The sequence below is a fragment of the Macrotis lagotis genome, chromosome 3 (assembly GCF_037893015.1).
Source record: "Macrotis lagotis isolate mMagLag1 chromosome 3, bilby.v1.9.chrom.fasta, whole genome shotgun sequence".
Taxonomy (NCBI): domain Eukaryota; kingdom Metazoa; phylum Chordata; class Mammalia; order Peramelemorphia; family Peramelidae; genus Macrotis; species Macrotis lagotis.
The window spans coordinates 217580404-217601047 of NC_133660.1; the positions used below are offsets into that span (position 1 = coordinate 217580404).

Sequence of the window (20644 nt, forward strand, 5' to 3'; positions counted from 1 at the left end):
GGAAGTCTCCCTTCAACTTCACTGGAGCTCTCCTGCTTGCTTACAAAATCAAAAGCTTTAGTTGCTGTTCTGAGGTTAGTCCTGGATCTCACCCTACTACCCCTGAACTGGCTCTCTGCTCTCTGTCCCTGGTTACAACCACGTTCCCCTGAGACAGACCTTGTTGGTAAATGTTCTTCTCCTTTGCTCTTTCTGGATTTTGTGGATTTGAATTCTGTTAAGATGATTGATTCATATTAGTTCTGAGGGAAATCCAGGAGACCTTAGGACAGTGCCTGGCTTTTCTCCACCATCTTCATCCTTGAGTCTTTGGAAGATAAGCAAGACTAAATGCAGACCAAATAATCACCAGGAGACTGATCATCATGTGTAGAGTTTTGACAGTTAGATAATGTCATGAAAACTATTTACTATGGAGTTCCATTCTGCTTGGGTTGAGTTTCCTAGGAAGTAAGTCTTACAATGATAAATATCCCCATTTAAAGGATTAGCGAGTTTCAGCAATTTCCCCAGGATCACTCAGCTCCATGTATGAGTCAGGACAAAAACTCAGGATCTTTGTTAAAGATTATCTTTCTAGAAATAAATCTGTAACAATCACTTTTTAAAAAGATAAGTCTATTTCACTTTGTTCCCAGCAAAGTATGTGAGCAGAGAAAATTCTGAACAGAAAAACAGGAAAAAAAATAAACTCCAGTTTCTTTCCAAATGTGTTTTCATTGAATTTGAAGTCAAGTATAATCCCATTATAATGACTCTGAGGAAAGAAGATTAAACTTTCCAAACATTTCATTTAAACACTTCTGGGAAAAATATTGTTCTATAAAAGATAAAGATATAATGGTCCCCTTTGAAAAACTTCAATAAGGGATCTGACAAAGGACTGTGCATGGGTCCTCTAAGGACTGGCTATCACATGATGAAATTCTATGAGTTAGAAAACATTAGAAGATGGAATAGATCATAATGAAACAAAAGAACAAATTGAAAAAGAGTAAAGAAATGGGAAAGAGAAAAGAATAAGGAATGAAGAAAATTCAGGTGAGGATAAAGTCTAAGGTCAATAAGGGTGAAGCAGGACTCTGAGGTCAGTAAGTATGCTAGAAATATTGAAATCATGAAAGATGATGGGAGGGAAAGAAGCAAAGAAGAAAATGAGGAGCCAGGTTATAAGTTATTGAAGAAGATGGGAAAATATTGATAGATAAAATTAATAAGAAAGGGGAAAGATAGTATAAATCAGATGGAACGAGGTTATTGAAGATAAAGGGAAGAAAACTAGACTAAGAATCACAATAGCAGGAACAAATTGATGGATGGACTAAAATATTGTAACATTGCAAGACGAGGATTATGGCAAGAAATGTGGTAAGGAGGAATGAAAATTAAAAGAGTGGAAGAAAGATGGCAGCATACAGGCTGAACTCTCCCAACTTTCTACTTTAAAATAATTTCTGAAATTTTGGAGCAGCAGAGACAAATAAAAAGAAATCAGAGATAGGAATTCTACCAGCCTAAGACAACGTAGGGAGTTTGCAAGACATGTCTATGATGCAGAATTTTTGAGCCCCAAGTGAACACAAGTGGCTACAACACAAATGGTAAGGGGTCAGATAACTAGTCAGAAAGAGATTACAGGTGAAATAAAACAAAATAGGATAGAGAGAAATACATAATTATTAATCATAACTGCAGATAGGAAGGAAATGAGCTCACCTTCAAAATAGAAATGGATAACAAAATGGATTAGAAATCAGAATCCAGGGGTGGCTAGATGGCGCAGTGGAAAGAGCACTGACCCTGGAGTCAGGAGTACCTGAGTTCAAATCTGGCCTCAGACACTTAAAAACTAGGTAGCTGTGTGGCCTTGGGCAAGCCACTTAACCCCATTGCCTTGCAAAAAAATGTCAGCTAGAAATCAGAATCCAACAATGTATTGTTTATAAGAGACACATAAAATAGAAATTCACAAAATTAAAATAAAGTACCAAAGCAAACTCTATTGTGCTTTATCTCAAGTAAAAAAGGAAAGAGAGCAATCATGATGTCAAAATAAAGGCAAAAATAGATGTAATTAAAAGAGGTGAGTAGAAAAATTACATTTTGCTAAAAAGGTGCCATAGATGGAGAAGTATTAAAATTTTTTATAGAAAATTTCACTGAAAAAAAGCTTCTTTTCTCAAATACATAAGGGAGTGAATCAAATTTATCAAAATAAAAGCTATTCTTCCCATGATTAAATGGTCAAAAATATGAACAGTTTTTCAGAAGAAGAAATCAAATCTTTACTCACATGAGAAAGTGTGCTTAAATCAAGTATTATTTAGAGAAATACAAATTAAAACTAAGGTACCACTTTACATATATCAGAAGGGATGAGAGAAAATAGATACACTGATAAACTTTTGGTGAAGTTGTGAACTGATCCAACCATTCTGGAGAACAACAAAGATCTATACTTAAAAGGCTATACAACTGTGCCTACCTTTGAACCAGTAATACTACTACTAACACTAAATATCAAAAAGATAAAAAAAATTGAAAAAGACCTTCAAGCACAAAAATATTTATAGCTTTTTTTGTAGTAGCAAGGAATTAGAAATTGAGGACTTGTTCATAAATTGAGGAATGATTGAATAAGTTCCAGAAAATCAATGTGATAGAATACTACTATACTCTATATAATTACATATATATATATATATATATATATATATATATACACACACACACACACACACACACACACACATATTATACTATATAGAAATGATGAAGGGGGTGGTTTTCAAAAAAAACAAGGCAAGATGTACATGAACTGGTGAACAGCGAAGTAAGAACTAGTGAGAACACAGCAACAGCAATGTTGTAATGATTATCAACTATAAAAGACTTGGCTGCTCTGATCAACATAATGATCCAAGCAATTCCACAGTTCATGATGAAAAAAAATGCTGTGCACCTTTCTAGAAAGAACAAATAAACTCTGAGTGAAAAATGAAGTATATATTTTCTTGTTTTCTTAATTTTTTGTAATATAGCTAATATGGAAATGTTTTCCATCATTTCACATGTATAATTGATATCGTTTTGTTTGCCTTCACAGTAGTCAGGGGAAAGATGGGAGAGTGAGAATTTGACACTGAAAATTTTAAAAGAAAAAGATGTTTAAAATAAATTTTAAAATTTCAAAAGTATTGAAAGTCCTTTTCTGCCAAATGAGATTAGATTAGTTAATTTCTAAGGCCCCTTCCAATTCTCAATTGTATAATCCCATAAGTCCTGAATGAGCATGATGGTAGCAAGAGTAGATAAAAGGAAAAAGATGTAAGATGACATAAAATGAAATCATAGGACTTGCCAGTGAGTATAATATGGTAGGAGTCAAAGGTGGCAAAAGTTTATATAATCCTCAACCCTTTCTTATGACCTAGTAATTTGGAGGGAAATGGAAGGAATAGGCTCCAGACGATTGGCAAGGAAATGATATCCTCCGAGGACAATAAGGTTTTAGCAAATGTGAAAAATTAAACTAAGTATCTGAGAATGTAGATTTGTTGTTGTTCTTGAGTCATTTCAATCATGTCCAACTCTTTATGATCCCATTTGGGTTACTGGAGTGATTTGCCATTTCTTTCTTCAGTTCATTTTACAGACAAGGAAACCGAGCCAAACAGGGTTAAATGATTTGCTCAAGGTAACACAGGTAGTAGGTATCTGAGGTTGGATTTAAACTCATAAAGATGAGTCTTCCCTGATTCCAAGCTCTATCCACCATTTTTTCCAGTTGCTCCCTAAGAATGTAGGTTGATTTTTTAAATTAAAACAATGTTACTAAAGGGCACAAAGATAGCGTATAGGACAGAAAGGGTGATTATAATTATAATATACGTGTATCTCTCTATTATACATATGTGTGCATATAACAATATATACAAAAATACAAAAACACATACATAAAATACATGGCTAATATGCAGGGTACACTTTTTGATTACAGTATGATTGACATACATAATTCTTTCCATAAAAGTAAACATTATTGGGCATAGAGGGAATATTTGATTAGTGAAATACATTTTTTGTCACAGATATTTTATAACCAAGTTGTTTTGTACTGTGAATTCCTAGAATTCAAGATACATCCAGTGCCAAATAGACGATTATCACAACCTAAACCAAAGTAAGCTATTTCTGAATGATTCATTACCACATTTTCTCCTCTATTAGTACAGACAAGATTTCACTACATCCCCATTTTTTAAAAGAAAAACAAACAGTGAGGATGTGTGACCTGGAACAAGCCACTTAATCCATAATGAGTCAGTGGCAAATCTGGGAAATGAATACAAATTTCCTCATTCCCAGATCAGGGCTCTAACCACAAGACTACAAACTGATAAATTCCCTCCAACAAGCTATAGAATTAAAGATTCCCACATGAAGCTTTCCCTACAACAGAAGATCATTTTAAAACCTAGTACATTATCTTAAATTAAAGTTGTATCACTATGAGGCAGAAGCAACTAAGAACTTGGAAACAAAAGGAACCAAAAACTTAAAAAGTTAGCAGATTAGTACCTGGCAGTTGTTTCTTGCTTCAAAATCATCACTTCCAGATTTTCTTTCCTGATTTAATTTTTGATAACTCTCTTGTAGTAGGTAACAAACCAACCACTTGTATGCTGCCAGAGAAACTTAAAAACAAAAGAAATGACAGCTGTCACATGACTGTAAATTGGGAAGTTTATACCATTAGCAAGCACTTACTTTATGGGGTTCTAAACTTAAAGCAGGTAGCTATCAGATGCTCATGTGACATGGCCCATAGTGGTTATTCAGTACTGTTTTCTTTTCTTTGATTTTGCCAACAATCCAGTGGGAGTCTATTGGGTAAGCATGAGAATGAGCATCCTCCTCATTCTTTATATAAGACTGGAGAATATAGGTAAGTTATAGTGGTAGCAACTGATTGGCTATTGTGTTGAATGAGAAATTGAGAATAATATCCAAGTTATGAACCTAGGTTACAGGAGTACTAATGGTGGGGTGGAAGAGGGGAGGTAAAAAGATGCCTGTGGGACACAGTGTTCAAAATCCAATAGGCGGTGCCTATTTTTCCAACAAACTAGGGCTGGACATATAGATCTAGGAATCATCTATAAAAATAGGATAGTTAAACTAAGAGAAGTGATGAAAACATTGAATTGTAGAAAAGAGATAAGGACCCAGCATAGAGCTTTGGGGAAGGTATGTAATTAGAGGGAGTGATACAGATAATCCAACAAAGAAAACTAAAGCAAACCAACAAAGAGCAGCATCACAATTAAAAGAAGAGAGAATATCTAAGAGGAGCTGACCAACCATACCAAAGGACTCTTAAGAGGTGAAAAGGGAAAAGGACTGGGAAAGGGTTTTAGATTTAAGAGATCATCATATGCTAATGAGGTTTTTAAAAACATATTTACTCTCAAAGAATTACTCTAGAATTCCTTATATTCTCAGTCACATAAATAAAAATCCCAAATCCTTTTAAGTAAAATACATTTTGAACTAATTCAACTCTACCAAGAAATTAAAATTTTCATTAGAATATAAAAAAATCTATTATATTTCTTGCATAGTAGTAATTTGAGTAAATTCATATTGACTGATATTTCCACAAATTTATTTTTATAACCTTTTATATTTTATTATGTCTTAAATTCTTCCTCTGATGTTTAGTTCTCAAGATGATGAACAAAAGATTGGCATCATGAGCATGGGAATATTTTCCATGATTTATTTGTGCAGCAATGAATTATAAGGAATCTGCTGAAGGCACAAAACTTTCTTTTTTCCACAAATCAAAAGCAACATCTGGACAATGACCCAGTAATTGTGGGACTATTTCATTTACACACCAGAACAAATGCTGTTTCTCAAATGTTGCCCCAGAATTTTTAAATTGGAAATCACAGAATTATAGAATGTTAGAGAAGGAGGGAAGAGGGGATGAAAATTTAGCCCAATACCTTAATCACTAACTGGTTTCTCCTCTCTCTCTCTCTCTCTCTCTCTCTCTCTCTCTCTCTCTCTCTCTCTCTCCCCATTTCCCCTCTCCTACCCTTATCTCTGTCCCCCCAACCCCTGCTGCCTTTCTCCCCCTTCCTAAGTAAAAGGCAGCTGCCCACTCATTGAGGATGATGTTGAGAGGAATGCTGTTCAGATACAGGTTGTACCAGATGAGTCCTGTAGTCACTTCCTACTCTGAGATTATGTGGCTTGAAGTTTTTATGCTTTGTTTGACTTTTCTTATATATTAACCGGTAATTTGGTTATTTGTGTAAATATATCCTCTTACTAGATTGTAAGTCTCCCTGAGTGCAGGAGTTATATACATTTTCAAACTTTCATTACTGCCCCTCACCTGCCAAGATATGGGTACAGTATATTTACACATAGGAGCTACTTAAAAAATGCTTGTTGAATTGAAATGGAAAACCATCTTACTCAAATCCAACTTCCTCACTTTACAGAAGAGGAAACTGAGGTCAAGAGAAAATAATTTTCCAAGGGATACAATTATTTGAATTTTCAAAGCAAATCATACTAATATTTAGAATCTCGAATATTAACACTAGCATTGTTTGTTTTATCCATCCAATGGCCTTTTATTAGATTTCTTGACCTATCTTAGTCTTTGACCTTGTTGACTATCCCCTCTTTTTTTTTTAGTTTTTTGCTGGGCAATGGGGTTAAGTGGCTTGCCCAAGGCCATACAGCTAGGTCATTATTAAGTTTTTGAGACCGGAATTGAACACAGGTACTCTTGACTCCAGGGCCGGTGCTTTATCTACTGCACCACGTAGCCGCCCCGATCCCCTCTTTCTTGATAAATTCTCTGGACAATGATGTCTCCTGGTTTTCTAATTTCATGTCTAGCTACTCCTAAGTTTCAGCATTCTTACCCCAAAACCTGAATGTGATTGTCCTTTCCCAAGATTTTGACCTTAGTCTTCTTGTCCATCTAAATATGCAGTTGGTGATTTCATTCACTCCTATGACTTCAATTATCACCTCTATGCAGATGACTCCTAAATCTATATATCCAGGACTAAATCTCTCTGGAGCTTGAGTAATACCTTTCGAGTCATGTACTATAATCTCCAGCTAGATACCTTAAAAAAACTTGAAACTCAATTCTGCAAGGTAATTAGGAATTAAAAATGTGGATTCATATCTGACTTCCTTCTCACTCTTCTCCCACCCTTATATCATCAACTTCCAAGCCCTATGGATTTTAATAGAATAAAACTTCTTGAATTTCTCTCTGCAACACTTTCCCATTCATCATCCCTCAGCTAGACTATTGAAATAGTGGTCATTCTTGTCTCTGGGTCCTCCACATCTAAACCATCCTGCTCTGGTTGACAAATAATTTTCCTAATAGATGGGTCAGACCCTAATTAAAAACCTATGGAGGGTGGCTAAGTTGTGTAGTGGATAAAGCCTTGGAGTCAGGAGTACCTGGGTTCAAATTTGTTCTCAGACACTTAATAATTACCTAGGTGAGTGGCCTTGGGCAAGCCACTTAAGCCCATTTGCCTTGCAAAAACCTAAAAAAAAAACCTATGGAGTACCATGTTGTCAATAGAATAAACTTAAACTCTTGCATTTAATACCCCCACATTCTAATTCAAAACTTCAATTCAAGCCTTAGGTTTTTATTCAACTACTGGTTATTCCCTTATATTAACCAAACTTTCCCTGCTTCTGTGCATCCATGAAGCTTTTCCTCCTTGCCTAAAATGTGTTCCTGTTTGAAGGTGTCCAATGGTTAAAATCCCTGCAATGCCTTTACGGAATCCCCAAAACATAAACTAAAAATAATATTTCACTTCTCCAGTCTTCCTACAAGCTGTTGAATTCTCTTTTGCTCTTATTACATTCTTCATTATTTACTTTTCTGGGTCTAGCTTTCTCTCACTTAATTAAAATCTTTGCATCTTAAATAATCTCTGTAGACCTTATCCATAGTAGGCTCTGAATACATATTTTCAGGTAGAAATGAATTGAAATTCATGCTAGCACAGAGCAAAGCCATTCCAATTTGATATTTTCATCCTGGAATTCAGCTTTACACACATTCAAATATAAACACAAAAGTAGACATATACAAACATAAAGAGTTATTCCATTCTCTGTCAGTGAAAGTAATCTTGCTGACAAATGTCTAACTTTGTTTTAACCCTAATTATATTTTTCTAAACTAATGCACAGGGTGTTTCATGTAACACAGTGGAATGCCTAAAAGTAATCCGTGGGAGAAATAAGACCCACAGATTAAGGAGTATATTGAAAATATAGAGAAGGCGATGAAAATGAGAAGTGATAAGGAAGGACCCTGGATAAAACAGGCAATACCCCTGCAAAAACACGCCTTTCAATTGACAGGGGTATGAATTGCAGTTTCTGAGCAGTCTTTCACTTCTTTAGGATATAGTTTCTTCACATGTAAAATAAGGAGTTCAGATTGGACATTCTGTAGTCCTTTCCAACTCTAGCCCAGGAACATATGGTCTCTCCATGGTTTATGGTATATCCCAGGGTCTCATTCATTCCACTTAGGGTGGTACAGAGAAGTCTAAGAGCAGAATAGAAAGAGAGGTTCAGGCTTAGGTGCATCACCCAGTAGAGGTGAGTTGGAGTAAGAAAGATTTGGAATCCATCACAGTAAGAACACACATGGCTGCACTGGCAAGTAAAGAGTTCATGCTCTTTTTGCTCAAGGACTGCTATGAACCCAGAGCTTCTCTGGCTGTCTTGCCCACACATAGTTGATAAGCCTCAGCTGATACTGACTGCAATTATACATTAAAATACATAAAAAATGAATTCTTTTAAAATGGATGAAATAAAAAATAATAAATCACCCAGAGTGACATATTAATTGCAAGAGTTTTGTAAGATTTGTTTCAAAATGTAGTCAACAGGTCTTAATCTGGTTGCTTTGTAAAACTTTTTTGATTTTACTGCTACTTGTCTCAAACTAGGTTGATAAATTATTTAATTGACAACCTAGCATATATTCAGGATCAGTACAGAACTAAAAAAATATGTCATGTAAGGAACAGTTAAAGAAATTTGGAATATTTAATCTGGAAGAAAAACTTTTGGGGAGTGGGGGAGGGGTGATAATTGAAATCTCCAGATAATTCCAGTACTGGTTTGTGGAGGGTTGAGCAGCTTTATTTTGCTTGGCTTTAAAGAGCAGAACAAGGACCCATGGTTAAAAGTTACAGGGAGGCAGCATTTGGTATAAGAGAAAAAGAGTAAAGAATTTCCTAACATTCAGAATATTTCAAAATGAATTAACTCTCTCAGGAATCAGTAAACTAGAGAAAACAGAGAACCTCTATCATTTGTCAGAGATGTTAGATTCATACACTACATGGAAACTGGACCAGAAGACCTTTTCAGTGACTTAAAACTTTGGAATGCCATGATTTTATGGTATCCTTAGCATAAACGTCAAGAAAGGACCACCAGGACATTTGTAAGCTTTCTCTAGGTCTTTTTATATTCAGGGGATGCTGGTGGCTAATTCAACCTGCACATGAAGCACCTACCAATGCTTAGGGCTGGGGATTCAAAAAGAGGTCATACATGTCTTTGATGATATCTTTTACTCCAGGCAAGTGTCATTAGTAATATGTTGTATCTTAATAATTTATTTTTTCTAATTACATATAGAGATCATTTTCAACATTCATTTGTGTAGAATTTTCTCTTTAGATCCTTCCCCCTAGGAGAACAAGCAATCTGATCTATGTTAAACAAGAACAATAAAATTAAACATAAATTAGTATGATACTGTATCCTACTTATAGTGAATCCATTATTTCTCTTTCTACTATATTTTGTATCAGTACAATTCTGATTCTTATGAGATCATGGAGATCCATGATTCACCTGGCTACACTATAGGAGATTATTGATAGGTGACAAGAATGGACCTTGGCAGTATTCAGTAGCCTGGGACCCAAATATAAACGGGGAATACACGATTCATTTATAGAAAGCAAATAATATCCTTTCACATAGAATCTATGAAGTAAATCATATTTTTAATGCAATAAATACTCAAATAATGGATAAAATATAGACAGGTTAATATACATCCCCCAAAACATAGATTCATTCCTTGATAGATTGGGTCCATCAAGTTTGATCAATTTTTTATTCTAATAGACTGACTTTAATTGGGGAAGGTTTGAGGCATTCAGTTTCTATGGAGTATCATGGTTCTACATGAAGTATAGTTTTTACTACAAATCCAGATGAGACAAAACTTAGTAAGTGCAGAGATTCAGGGTTAAATGATCAAATTCATTTGAGGCCAAGATTTTGGCTTAAAATGTTAACTTCCTTCCCAGACAGATGATGCCTTTTTCCAACGGCAAATAATTTTTACAAAAATGAGTTTTACTTGAAATGTTTTCCTGATAAAATTTTGACAAAATGTGGGTAACTTACAGGATAATCAGATGAGTCCAACTTATTTACTAAACTACAAGATTTGAAAGGCTTTGTTTGCTGAATCTGAAGAAAGATGGAATACCAAGATATATCTGTGCTATGACCTATCAAATATATGAAAATCTAAATGTTACAACAGATGACAATTTAAAAAGAATGCAGATGTTTACATCTATTTACATAAATTCCCATCAATTTATAAGATTACCCTGAAGTCACATGGACCTGAGTTCAAATGCAGGCTTAGACAAAGACTAGTCATGTGACCCCTGGGCAAGTCACTTCACCTCAACTATCCTCCACCCTCTTCCAGTTCCCATATACTTGCACTGAAAGAAACACTGGTTAATACATACTTCTTAATATCAACTGGTGAGTTTTGAGTTTCAAATTATTAGCACTTTGAAAAAAGAGATTAAATTAAAGTTAACCCACTTCTTTTTATTAATAGGCACGGAATGCATATGTCAGTTCTTGAGTCCTATTTGAATTGTGTTTTAAGATTTAAGGTTTATTGTAATCATTTAACAGATGAAAAAAAAAACCTGAGGTGTAGTGAGGCTAAGTGACTTTCCTACAGTTCTAATAAGATTTGTCAATAGTATTGAAATTCAGGTTGATGCTGACTTCAAGTCTAACTTGAAGACTAAATAGCTACCAAGAAAATTGAGACAATTATATAGAAGTCTGTAGAATGATAGCAATGGAATTTTCTCCATATGGGGAAAATCCAACCCTCCTCACTCTGATGTGAGAATTAATTCCATAATCTCCTACCTTAACTTTTTCTCTAAATGAAGATTATCTGAAATATCATATTCACAATTAAGTTGGCTATGTTGTTTTGAGTTTTTCAAGGTTGTCCCAAATTTTTTAAAAGTGCCCCAAGTTTTCTCATAGATGTTTCATTTTCAATCATGCACAATTCTGCACAACTAAGTCTGTGCAAACCTCCAGGAATGACAATTTGTGTCTGATTGATTATCTATCACATGATATTCCAAGGAATATACCACAAAATAATGAATGTTTTTCAGTGAACTGATATCAGTGGGTGGCTTTACTGCTTCAACAATCCTAGGCTTCCATAGTCTAGCTTTATTTCACATTATTCCCCATCCATAGACAACTTTAAAACATGCAATAACTTGATAGGGAAGAGGAGAGCAAAATTGAAAGTGTTTTTTATTCTCCCCATAATATTCAGAAGGACACAATGATACAGCTGAAAAGAAGTTTTATACCATCTAGACCATTAGCTTCAACTGATCTCCCTGTTTGTCCAATTTATCTTGTATACATCACTAAGCCCTCTTTCTGAGTGATTAAATCAATTATCTTCAAATTTTTCAATTGCATACCATAGTTAACAAGATAAAACTCAAACTCCTTAAGGTAAATCCCCAAATCCTTAGTGATCCCTAGATCATCTAGAAATACATAGATAACTATAAAGCAGCCTCAGTAGTAGCTGGTGGTGAATTAAACTTGGGATACCTGAACACTCTGAGGAGTTCAAATTATTCATTCACTCAGAGAAATTCACTGTTAACTTTTTAGTAATCATTTGGCCAAGACAGAATGATTAACTTCAATTTACATCTTAATTGTGCATTTGTGTCATTTATCCAAATAAAGGATATTTTGTTATGTAATATTCTAATGTTTTTAGTTTTTAAAAAATATGGACTTGCCGAGTAGTTCACCAGGGGCTGAGTTGGAATTCCTATAATATAACACAAAGGAAATAACACAAGTGAATAATAATAATTGCATCAATTCTATGGGGGTAAATAGTATATTCTTTTACAGAGTAGGAAACAGATTTAGAGAAGATAAGGGACAACTAAGGTTATATAGCTTGCAAAAATCAGAAAAAAATTTGAATCCAGATCTTCTGATTACAAGTACAGCACTTTTTTCAATAAAATATAGTTTTCCTGAAATAAAACCCTATGGTCCAAATCGTGACCTGAAGTAATTTTCAATTTCTTTTTGGCATTTAAAATACACATTAAATTTCATGATTATGGTAATATAAGATAAATTATAAGATATTATCAGTATAAGAAAGTAGAAATAAATTCTCAGAAAAATAAGAGAAAATAGTTACCTGAAGAATCCATGCATTCCTCAGCTTTGGATATCATAAATTTCTGACCAAGAATACTTTTAAAATCTTCAAGAAAATTTACAGATTCCAGTGGACTTTCAATATGAGTTTCTTCTGATAAAATATTAAACATATTTATTGAAAAATTAAGAATATATAGTCTGCCTGTTCTGAATTTGATAAGCTGTGATCTTTCTGTAATCAATATCCATTATTATCAATTATCAATTATAATCAATATCCAGAATTATCACTTTAGAAACAATTTGCAATCAGAATAAATTCAAAAACTATAGAAATTTAGAGTTAGAAGGGATTTCAAAGGTCAACTAGTCTAATCAGCATTTCCCTATCAGTATTCAGGCTCCCAAGTTCTAGGTACCTTCAAGGAAAAAGGAAGCATTGATTCAGAAGGCACTATCAATGACCTCCTGACATAGTCCTAACTGTCTTCCTTACCTACTGAAATATTCTGTGCCTAAGCACAGAGCACAAGCAATTTACATCATCATAAAATATAGAAGACTTTTCTCTAGACCCTTAAGAAACATGAGGCAAAGCAAAGATTTGCAGAAGAAGTTGCCTGGGACCCAGATACCAGGGCTATCCTGCTGGGTCACATGGAGGATTCACCTGGCTCCCATATTCAACTCATCATCACACTTCACTCAATAGACACATACTTAGTGCCAGTTGAGGGAAAACTAGTCCAGAGGTAGCCTTTTTCTGCTTTTAGGGGCTACTTCCACATAGATAACTTTGGGTAGAAGAATCTGGCATCCTCATCCTCATCTGGACTCTTAGAACCAAACGCTGCCTGCCAGTTGCTGCTATTGATTTATACCTTTTAAAGCAATGATTCTCAAACCTTTTGGTCTCAGAATCCCTCTATAGTCTTAAAAATTACTGAGGACCCCCAAAAGCTTGGATTTATGTGGGTTATATCTGGCTCAGACTGACTCAGCAGAGGTCAGTAGTAAATTTTCAGTGAGAACATTTATGCCTTGGATATCAGCAAGGACTATAAATATGGCCTTTATTGTTTTGTTGATTTCTAGACTTGAAAAAGTGATGAAGAAAATGTTACTAAGGCAGATTAAACTTAAAAGGACATAGCTGATTTTCAAATAACCAATTATTTAACATTTACCAACACATCACTAGCTATTGCTGTCCATACTTAACCTAAGAAATTAAAACTGATACGATGTAAAAGAATTTATTTACTAATTAACTTTAAACAAACAATAAATCATATATTAACAAAATCACATAATTTTATGAAAGATAAGTTGTTTTCCAAAGAATCAATTATTTTATATATTTGGTTTAATAAAAGTTATATTCTCAAATTTGCTTTTATAGTCAATGTATTTTAATACTCTTTTAGTTGAAGTATATGAAGAAAATCTAGTCTTAATACAGCTGGAAAAGGGAAAAGCATTTTAATAGGAAAATAACATCTTAGTATGATTATTACTGTTATTATTTTCAAGTGGAGTTAAGTGACTTGTCCAGCTCACACAGATATTGAGTGTCTAAGGTCAAATTTGAACCCAGGCCCTGGGCTCTATCCACTGTGCTACTTAGTATCGTTATAAATATACGTCTGACCTCAGCAAATCCAAGGGTTCTATACGCCATATTTTGAGAATCACTGTTTTAAATATATAATATTTTCTTCTCTCAAATATAAAGCATATTCTAAAAACACAAATAAAAAGGTAAATACTCTTACAAGCTCTATGAGATTAATAACTGCTTTAAATAAGATAGTCCACAATGTGTTATCCTATTAAAGCTACTAACCTTGATGTTGGTCTGTAATGTAGTTCAGTAAGTAGTTGCTAGTCTGTTGAAGCAAGACGTTATTATCTCCTTCATAGGTACAGTTTGGATCATTGTCATTTCTAATATCACCCAAACGATTCACTGCAATAAAACCACAATTTTGAAGGTTTGTGATACATATCCAATATGTAGTGTAATAAAAAGGATTATAACTGATAATTCAAGGGGCCAAAATTCAACATAACTAGTAAAGTACAGATTGTTAAAGATGGAAGAAATTAAGTTAGTGACTCAACTATTAAATGAGTTAGTGACTCCACTAACAGAAGTACTTCAGAATTAGTATTCCTAGAAAAAGATTCCATTCCTAGAAGGAATAAGAAATAAGAAATGAAGTGGATGGAAAATAGTATATCTTGGAAAGGGATATTATAAACTAAATAGCATCACTAAAATAGAAAAATGAAAGAGGTAGAGAGAAACAGGGAGAATAAGAGCCTGATTTCTTATCTGGGGTTGTAAAGTAAAGGATTAAACAAATTAAAAAAGAGAGAGAATGATGCAGAGAATTAGGAAGTTTAATTTTTAATATTATTAAAATCTTGGAATCTTCTTAAGGTTATAGAGGCTTCTTTGCTCTGGAAATGTAAATTGACTCCTATTGTTGCACTGTTTAACATAAAATTTGTATCCTGTCTTCTCATTCCCAATCTCCCAGCTTATAACTATCCACCTGGTTTCCTGTCACATGAGGGGGAGGGATTTCCTCTTTTGTCCTCAGTGCCCAGATAAGGGGCAAGGCTATAACACCTGGTCTGGACTTAGGCTCGGCCAGTCCTCTGGCCCAGGCAGCTCTCCTTGACTGTCTTGCTTCCACTCTTTATTTGCCTGTCTCTATCTACCAAACAACTGCCTAACTTTTTTTGTTATTCACCCTGTCCTAAAGTGTTTGTTGATCCATCAGGAAGAAAAGTTTTTTAACCAGTTTACTTTGCTGTAATTTATAAAAAAAAAATCCTCAGCAGTTTTAACATCCCAGAGAGAGCTCAAATTTTTTCACCTTTTCTGCTGGCCTTAAATCTTTTATTTTCTATCTCAAAATCTTTAATAATTGGCAACAAGAATAACAAAAGTCTACAGAAGGGATTCGGGATTAAGCAAAGTAATGAAAGAAAGAGCCATTAAGGGGCAGAAGACTGATTTCAGTCTTTTACAGACCATAATAAAATAAAAACTTTAATGAAAGAAAAATGATATAGACCAAGGGCCCAAATAAATAAAATTCTAAATAATTATTGGGTTTTTAAGATCATAGAAACAATAAGTGATAGTAACAATGAGAGAATATGTTCAAATATTTAGGATGAAGCTAAAGTAGTCCTCAGAAAACTTGCAAAAGAAAAAAAATGATTTGGTTTAAACTTTAAAGAATAAAGACTAAAACTAAAAACTCTAAAAGGGGGTTAGCAAACAAATATAGAAAATTAAGAGGAGGAATACAGAGCTAGAAGTGATTTCTTTCAAAAATGTAGAACTGTTGTTGCTGTTGTTTCTGAGAAGACTAACAAATCTGATAATCTGAATTCACCAATCTGTTCAAGAAAAGGAAAATCAAATTTTAAAAAATGAACATGGTGAATTCACAAAAGAGAAAAAAATAATTATCAGAAAATATCACAATGTGAAATTATATACAAGAAACAGTTGATGAGTATCTATAAAATAAAAAATTCCCAAGGTCACAAAGCAAGAAATAAAGATCTTAAATAGCTCAATGTCAGAAATTAATTGCCAAAAATTATCTAAAGGCCAGAAAAGAAATCACTATGTCCAACTTAAGCTCATTCTGTGCATTCAAGGATATTACAACATTATGAAAGCAATTAGTAGGATTAATTATATAAACAACAAAAATAACAAAGTCACATGATAATTTCAACAGAAGTAGAGAAAAGCCTTTGAGATCATTTAGCACTTTATCAATATTAAAAAGCTTATATTTAAAAAAAAGAACATTTTTATAAGGGAGAAATTCCCAAAACTTTCTCAGAAAATACAATTATAAAATAGGAATATTCTCCCTTCCTTTTATCTGACATTCTAGAAAATTTTGATAGCAATAAGACAAGAGAAAAAATAAAAACATGTGCAGAGAGACAAAATTTGTCCTCAATTTGTAAATGACATTAAGATGTAGTGAAAAAATCCCACAGAATCAGTGAAGAAAGTAAGACAAATGAAGGCTATGAGGTTACTAGATAAAAAAATTAAAAATTATAAATTAACAAAAATATTATCATTCTGTTAGTTATGGCTCTAACAAAAACACCAAAAATTATACTGAGAAAGACATTATTCAAAATTATTTAAAAATCCATTAAATATCTAGGAGTTAGCCTAATAAAATACACAAGAGGCAAATAAATTCAACTATAATGAACTTATTCCAGAAATAGAAGAAAAGTAACTGAATATCTACTACCTTGCCTACAAGGGGGCAGCTAGGTGGTGCAGTAGATAGAGCATCGGCCCTGGAGTCAGGAAGACTTGAGTTCAAATCCAGCCTCAGACACCTAACAATTACCTGGCTATGTGATGTTGGGCAAGTCACCCTTAACCTCAGTGCCGTAAATAAAAAAAAAAATAAAAATAAAAATGATATCACTACTTAAATTAATTTAGTAGACTTGGTGCTAATCAAGTTGAATTATGTGAACAAATTTTTTTGATTTTTTTGAGGGGAGGGTGAACTAGGCAATAGTAAAACAACCACTGGAATAACACAAAGTTTAAAAAAAACTCAAAAGAAATGACATGAAGGGGGTGGCTAGCATCGGCCCTGGAGTCAGGAGTACCTGAGTTCAAATCCAACCTCAGACACTTAATAATTACCTAGCTGTGTGGACTTGGGCAAGCTCCTTAAACCCCATTTGCCTTGCAAAAAAAAAAAAAACCCTCAAAAAAACTCCAGAAAAATCATCAGTGGAACATATTAAATAAGCAAAAAAAGCAAAAACCAAGGTTATCAAAAGCATTAAGCCAATGTTTGATAATTCCAAGGAACTGAATTATGGCAATAGGGTTGGAGCAACACTCCCTTTTCTATTTTGAAAACAGGAAAGTAGAGTGTTTAAAAGAAGGATTAAGCCAGTATCTTACACTATATGTCATGGTAAGGTCAAAATGAAAGTTCAAAAAGAAAGACATCAGGTATTTTCACAACTATGGCTAAAGAGACATTTTTTTTTAACAAAACAGGATAGGAAAAAAATCATAAAAGATTAAAAACTTCCATTATTGTGATTACATAAAATTATAAAGTTTTCTAAAAATAGATCAATAAAGACATAATAAAAGAAAAATGTCAGAATAGGAAAGCATTTGTATCAAATATTACTGAAAAACATAATATTCAAAATATGAAGAGAACTGATACACAAACAAATGCATAATACCAAGGTCATTCCTTTCAAATGATCAAAGGATGCAAACCTTCCAAAAGAAGATCTGTAAACTGCAGGTGACCAAAGTAGGAGACAGAAATTAAAAGAGTTGTGAAATTGTGTCTCACTCCTTAGAAACTAGCTTGAAAGAAAGAAAAAAGATGGGAACAGTCAATGTTGAAGAGGCTATGCAAAGGCGGGCACAATGAGTTATTATGTGTTCTGGAGTTCACTTTGAAATTATGCAAGAAAAGTAATGAATTTGTCCATATCTTTTAACTTGGCAATTCCATTATTAAAGTTTATGCCCAAAGGCAATCAAAGATAAAACAAAATATCTGACATATACATACCAAAATATTCAGAGCAGCATTTTTTTTACAGAAAGAAATGGAAACAAAGAAGATGCATAGGAAATGGCTGGGGAAAAACTCAAATTATGTTGATTGAATATGATGAAATGTTTTATGCAATTAGAAATCATTAATATGAAATTAACATGGAAATGTTTGTATGAACTGATGGCGAAAAAATAGGGCCAGAGAAAAATAAACTAAAAATTACAAACTAGATGCTCTAAATTTAAAGAACAAATCATAGAAATAATCAGAAATAACATCCAAGACAATGACAATAATGAAACATCATACCATAACTTGTGGGATGCAGGCAAGGCAGATATTAGGGGAAATTTTATAACTCTAAATGAATAAAGTAGAGAAAGAAGAGCTCAATGAATTGGGCATGCAAGCAAAAAAAATTAGAAAAAGAAGAAATTTTAAAAACCCATTTAAATTAGAAATTCTGAAAATCCAAGAACAAATTAATGAAGATGAAAGTAAGAAAACTATTGAACTGCTAAATAATACTGAATTGGTTTTATGAAAAAATCAAAAGAATGGATAAACTTTTGGTTAATCTGATTAAAAAAATAAAGATGAAAACCAAATTACCAGTATGAAAAATGAAAAGGATGACCCCATCACCAGTGAGAAGGAAATAAAAGTAATAATTCAGAGTTGTATTTTACACAACTGTAGGCCAACAAAACTGACAATGTATGTGAAATGGATACTTATTTACAAAAATATAAACTGCCCAGATTAACAGAAGAGGAAATTAAATAAACTTAAAATATTCCCATTTTAGAAACAGATATTAAACGATCCATCAATAAGCTCCCAAAGGAAAAATCTCCAGGGTCAGATGGATTTACAAGTGAATTGTACAAGGACAATTAATTCCAATTCTATATAATCTATTTGAACTGATTTAGTATAAAAGAAGCAGAACTAAGAAAAATAGTCTACATAATCATTTTGTTCATGTTATTTAGTCACTTAGGCATGTCCAACTTTTCATGATTCTATGGACCACAACACACCAGGCCTTTCTATCCTCCATTATCTCTCTCTCTCTCTTTCTCTCTCTTTTTTAAGATTTTTGCAAGGCAAATGGGTTTAGTAGCTTGCCCAAGGCCACATAGTTAAGTAATTATCAAGTGCTGGAGGCCAGATTTGAACTCAGGTACTCCTGACTCCAGGGTCTGTGCTCTATCCACTGTACCACCTAGCCTCCCCCTCCATTATCTCTTGAAATCTGTCCCATCTCATCCTCTGTCATCCCCTTTTCTTTTTGCTTTCAATCTTCTCCAACATCAGGATCCTTTCCAATGAGTCCTGTCTTTTCATTATGGGGCCAAAGTTTTTAAGCTTTAGCTTCAATATTTGTCCTGTGAAGAAAAAGTCTGAATTAATTTCTTTAAATGTTGACTGATATGATTCTCTTGCTGTCCAAGGAACTCTGAGTCAAAAGTCTTCTCTAGCATCGCATCACTTCTGCAGCACTCAACTTTCATTATGATCTAACCTTCACAGACATACATTGCTACTGGAAAAACTATAGCTTTGAGTATATGAACCTTTGTCAGCAAGGAGATGCCTCTATTTGTTAGAATGCTGCCCAGATTGTCCAGTTTCTCTTCCAAGTTGCAAATGTTTATTAATTTCATGACTACAGTCACATAACCGCAGTAATCTTTGAGTCTAAGATTATAAAATCCATTTCTATTTGTTGTCCTTCTGCTTGCCAGGAAGTGATGCGACCAGTTAGTAGGATATCAGTTTATTTTTTTTAATGTTAAGCTTCAAGTCAGCTTTTACTGACTCTCCTCTTTCACCCTCATCAGTAGACTTGTTAATTCATCTTACTTTCTGCTATCACAGTAATATCATCAGACAATCTGGCATTATTGATATTTCTCCCAGCAACCTTAATCCAGACTTTGATTCATTCAGGTTGATATTATACATGATGTACTCTACATGTAAATTAAATAAATAAGCTGACTATATAGAGCCATGTTGTATTCCTTTTTCAATCTTAAACCAATCAGTTGTTACATAATTGGTTCAAACTAGGCTTCTTGACTACATACCTCTAACTAGGTTCCTTCAAACACAAAAAAGATGATCTAGACTTGCCACATTTTGCTATATTCAGCATAGTCAAAGGCTTTAGCAAAGTCAATGAAGCAGAAATAGGGCTTTCCTTTGCTTTCTCCACCATACAGCAAATGTTGACAGACATTGCAAAAAGGTAAATTTCTTTTGAATGCCAAAAGGGTAGGGGTGGAGCCCAGATGGCAGCAGAAGAGCCTCTCCTAGGTGCTCTCTCCAACATATTTCAAAAATCTTAAAATAATGACTCCACCTAAATTTTCGAGAGGCAGAAGCCACATCAAGCCCAGGTAACCTGGAAAACTGTGGAAAAACTC

At 33.8% G+C, this 20644-nt stretch overlaps 1 protein-coding gene across 3 annotated transcripts in view; it reads right to left on the reverse strand.

Moving 5' to 3' along the window:
- Positions 1-20644, reverse strand: part of ACOX3 (acyl-CoA oxidase 3, pristanoyl) — a 272680-nt gene that overhangs the window by 195979 nt on the left and 56057 nt on the right. Inside the window, exons 12-14 of one of the 3 annotated variants that reach the window (XM_074229852.1) lie at positions 14444-14566; positions 12635-12748; positions 4582-4697 (exon numbers count right to left, since the gene is read on the reverse strand). The exons of the other annotated variants lie outside the window; for them this stretch is intronic. Coding sequence (XP_074085953.1) covers positions 4582-4697; positions 12635-12748; positions 14444-14566 — 353 coding nt within the window. The remainder of the gene's footprint in view (positions 1-4581; positions 4698-12634; positions 12749-14443; positions 14567-20644) is intronic. 3 annotated transcript variants of the gene reach the window in all.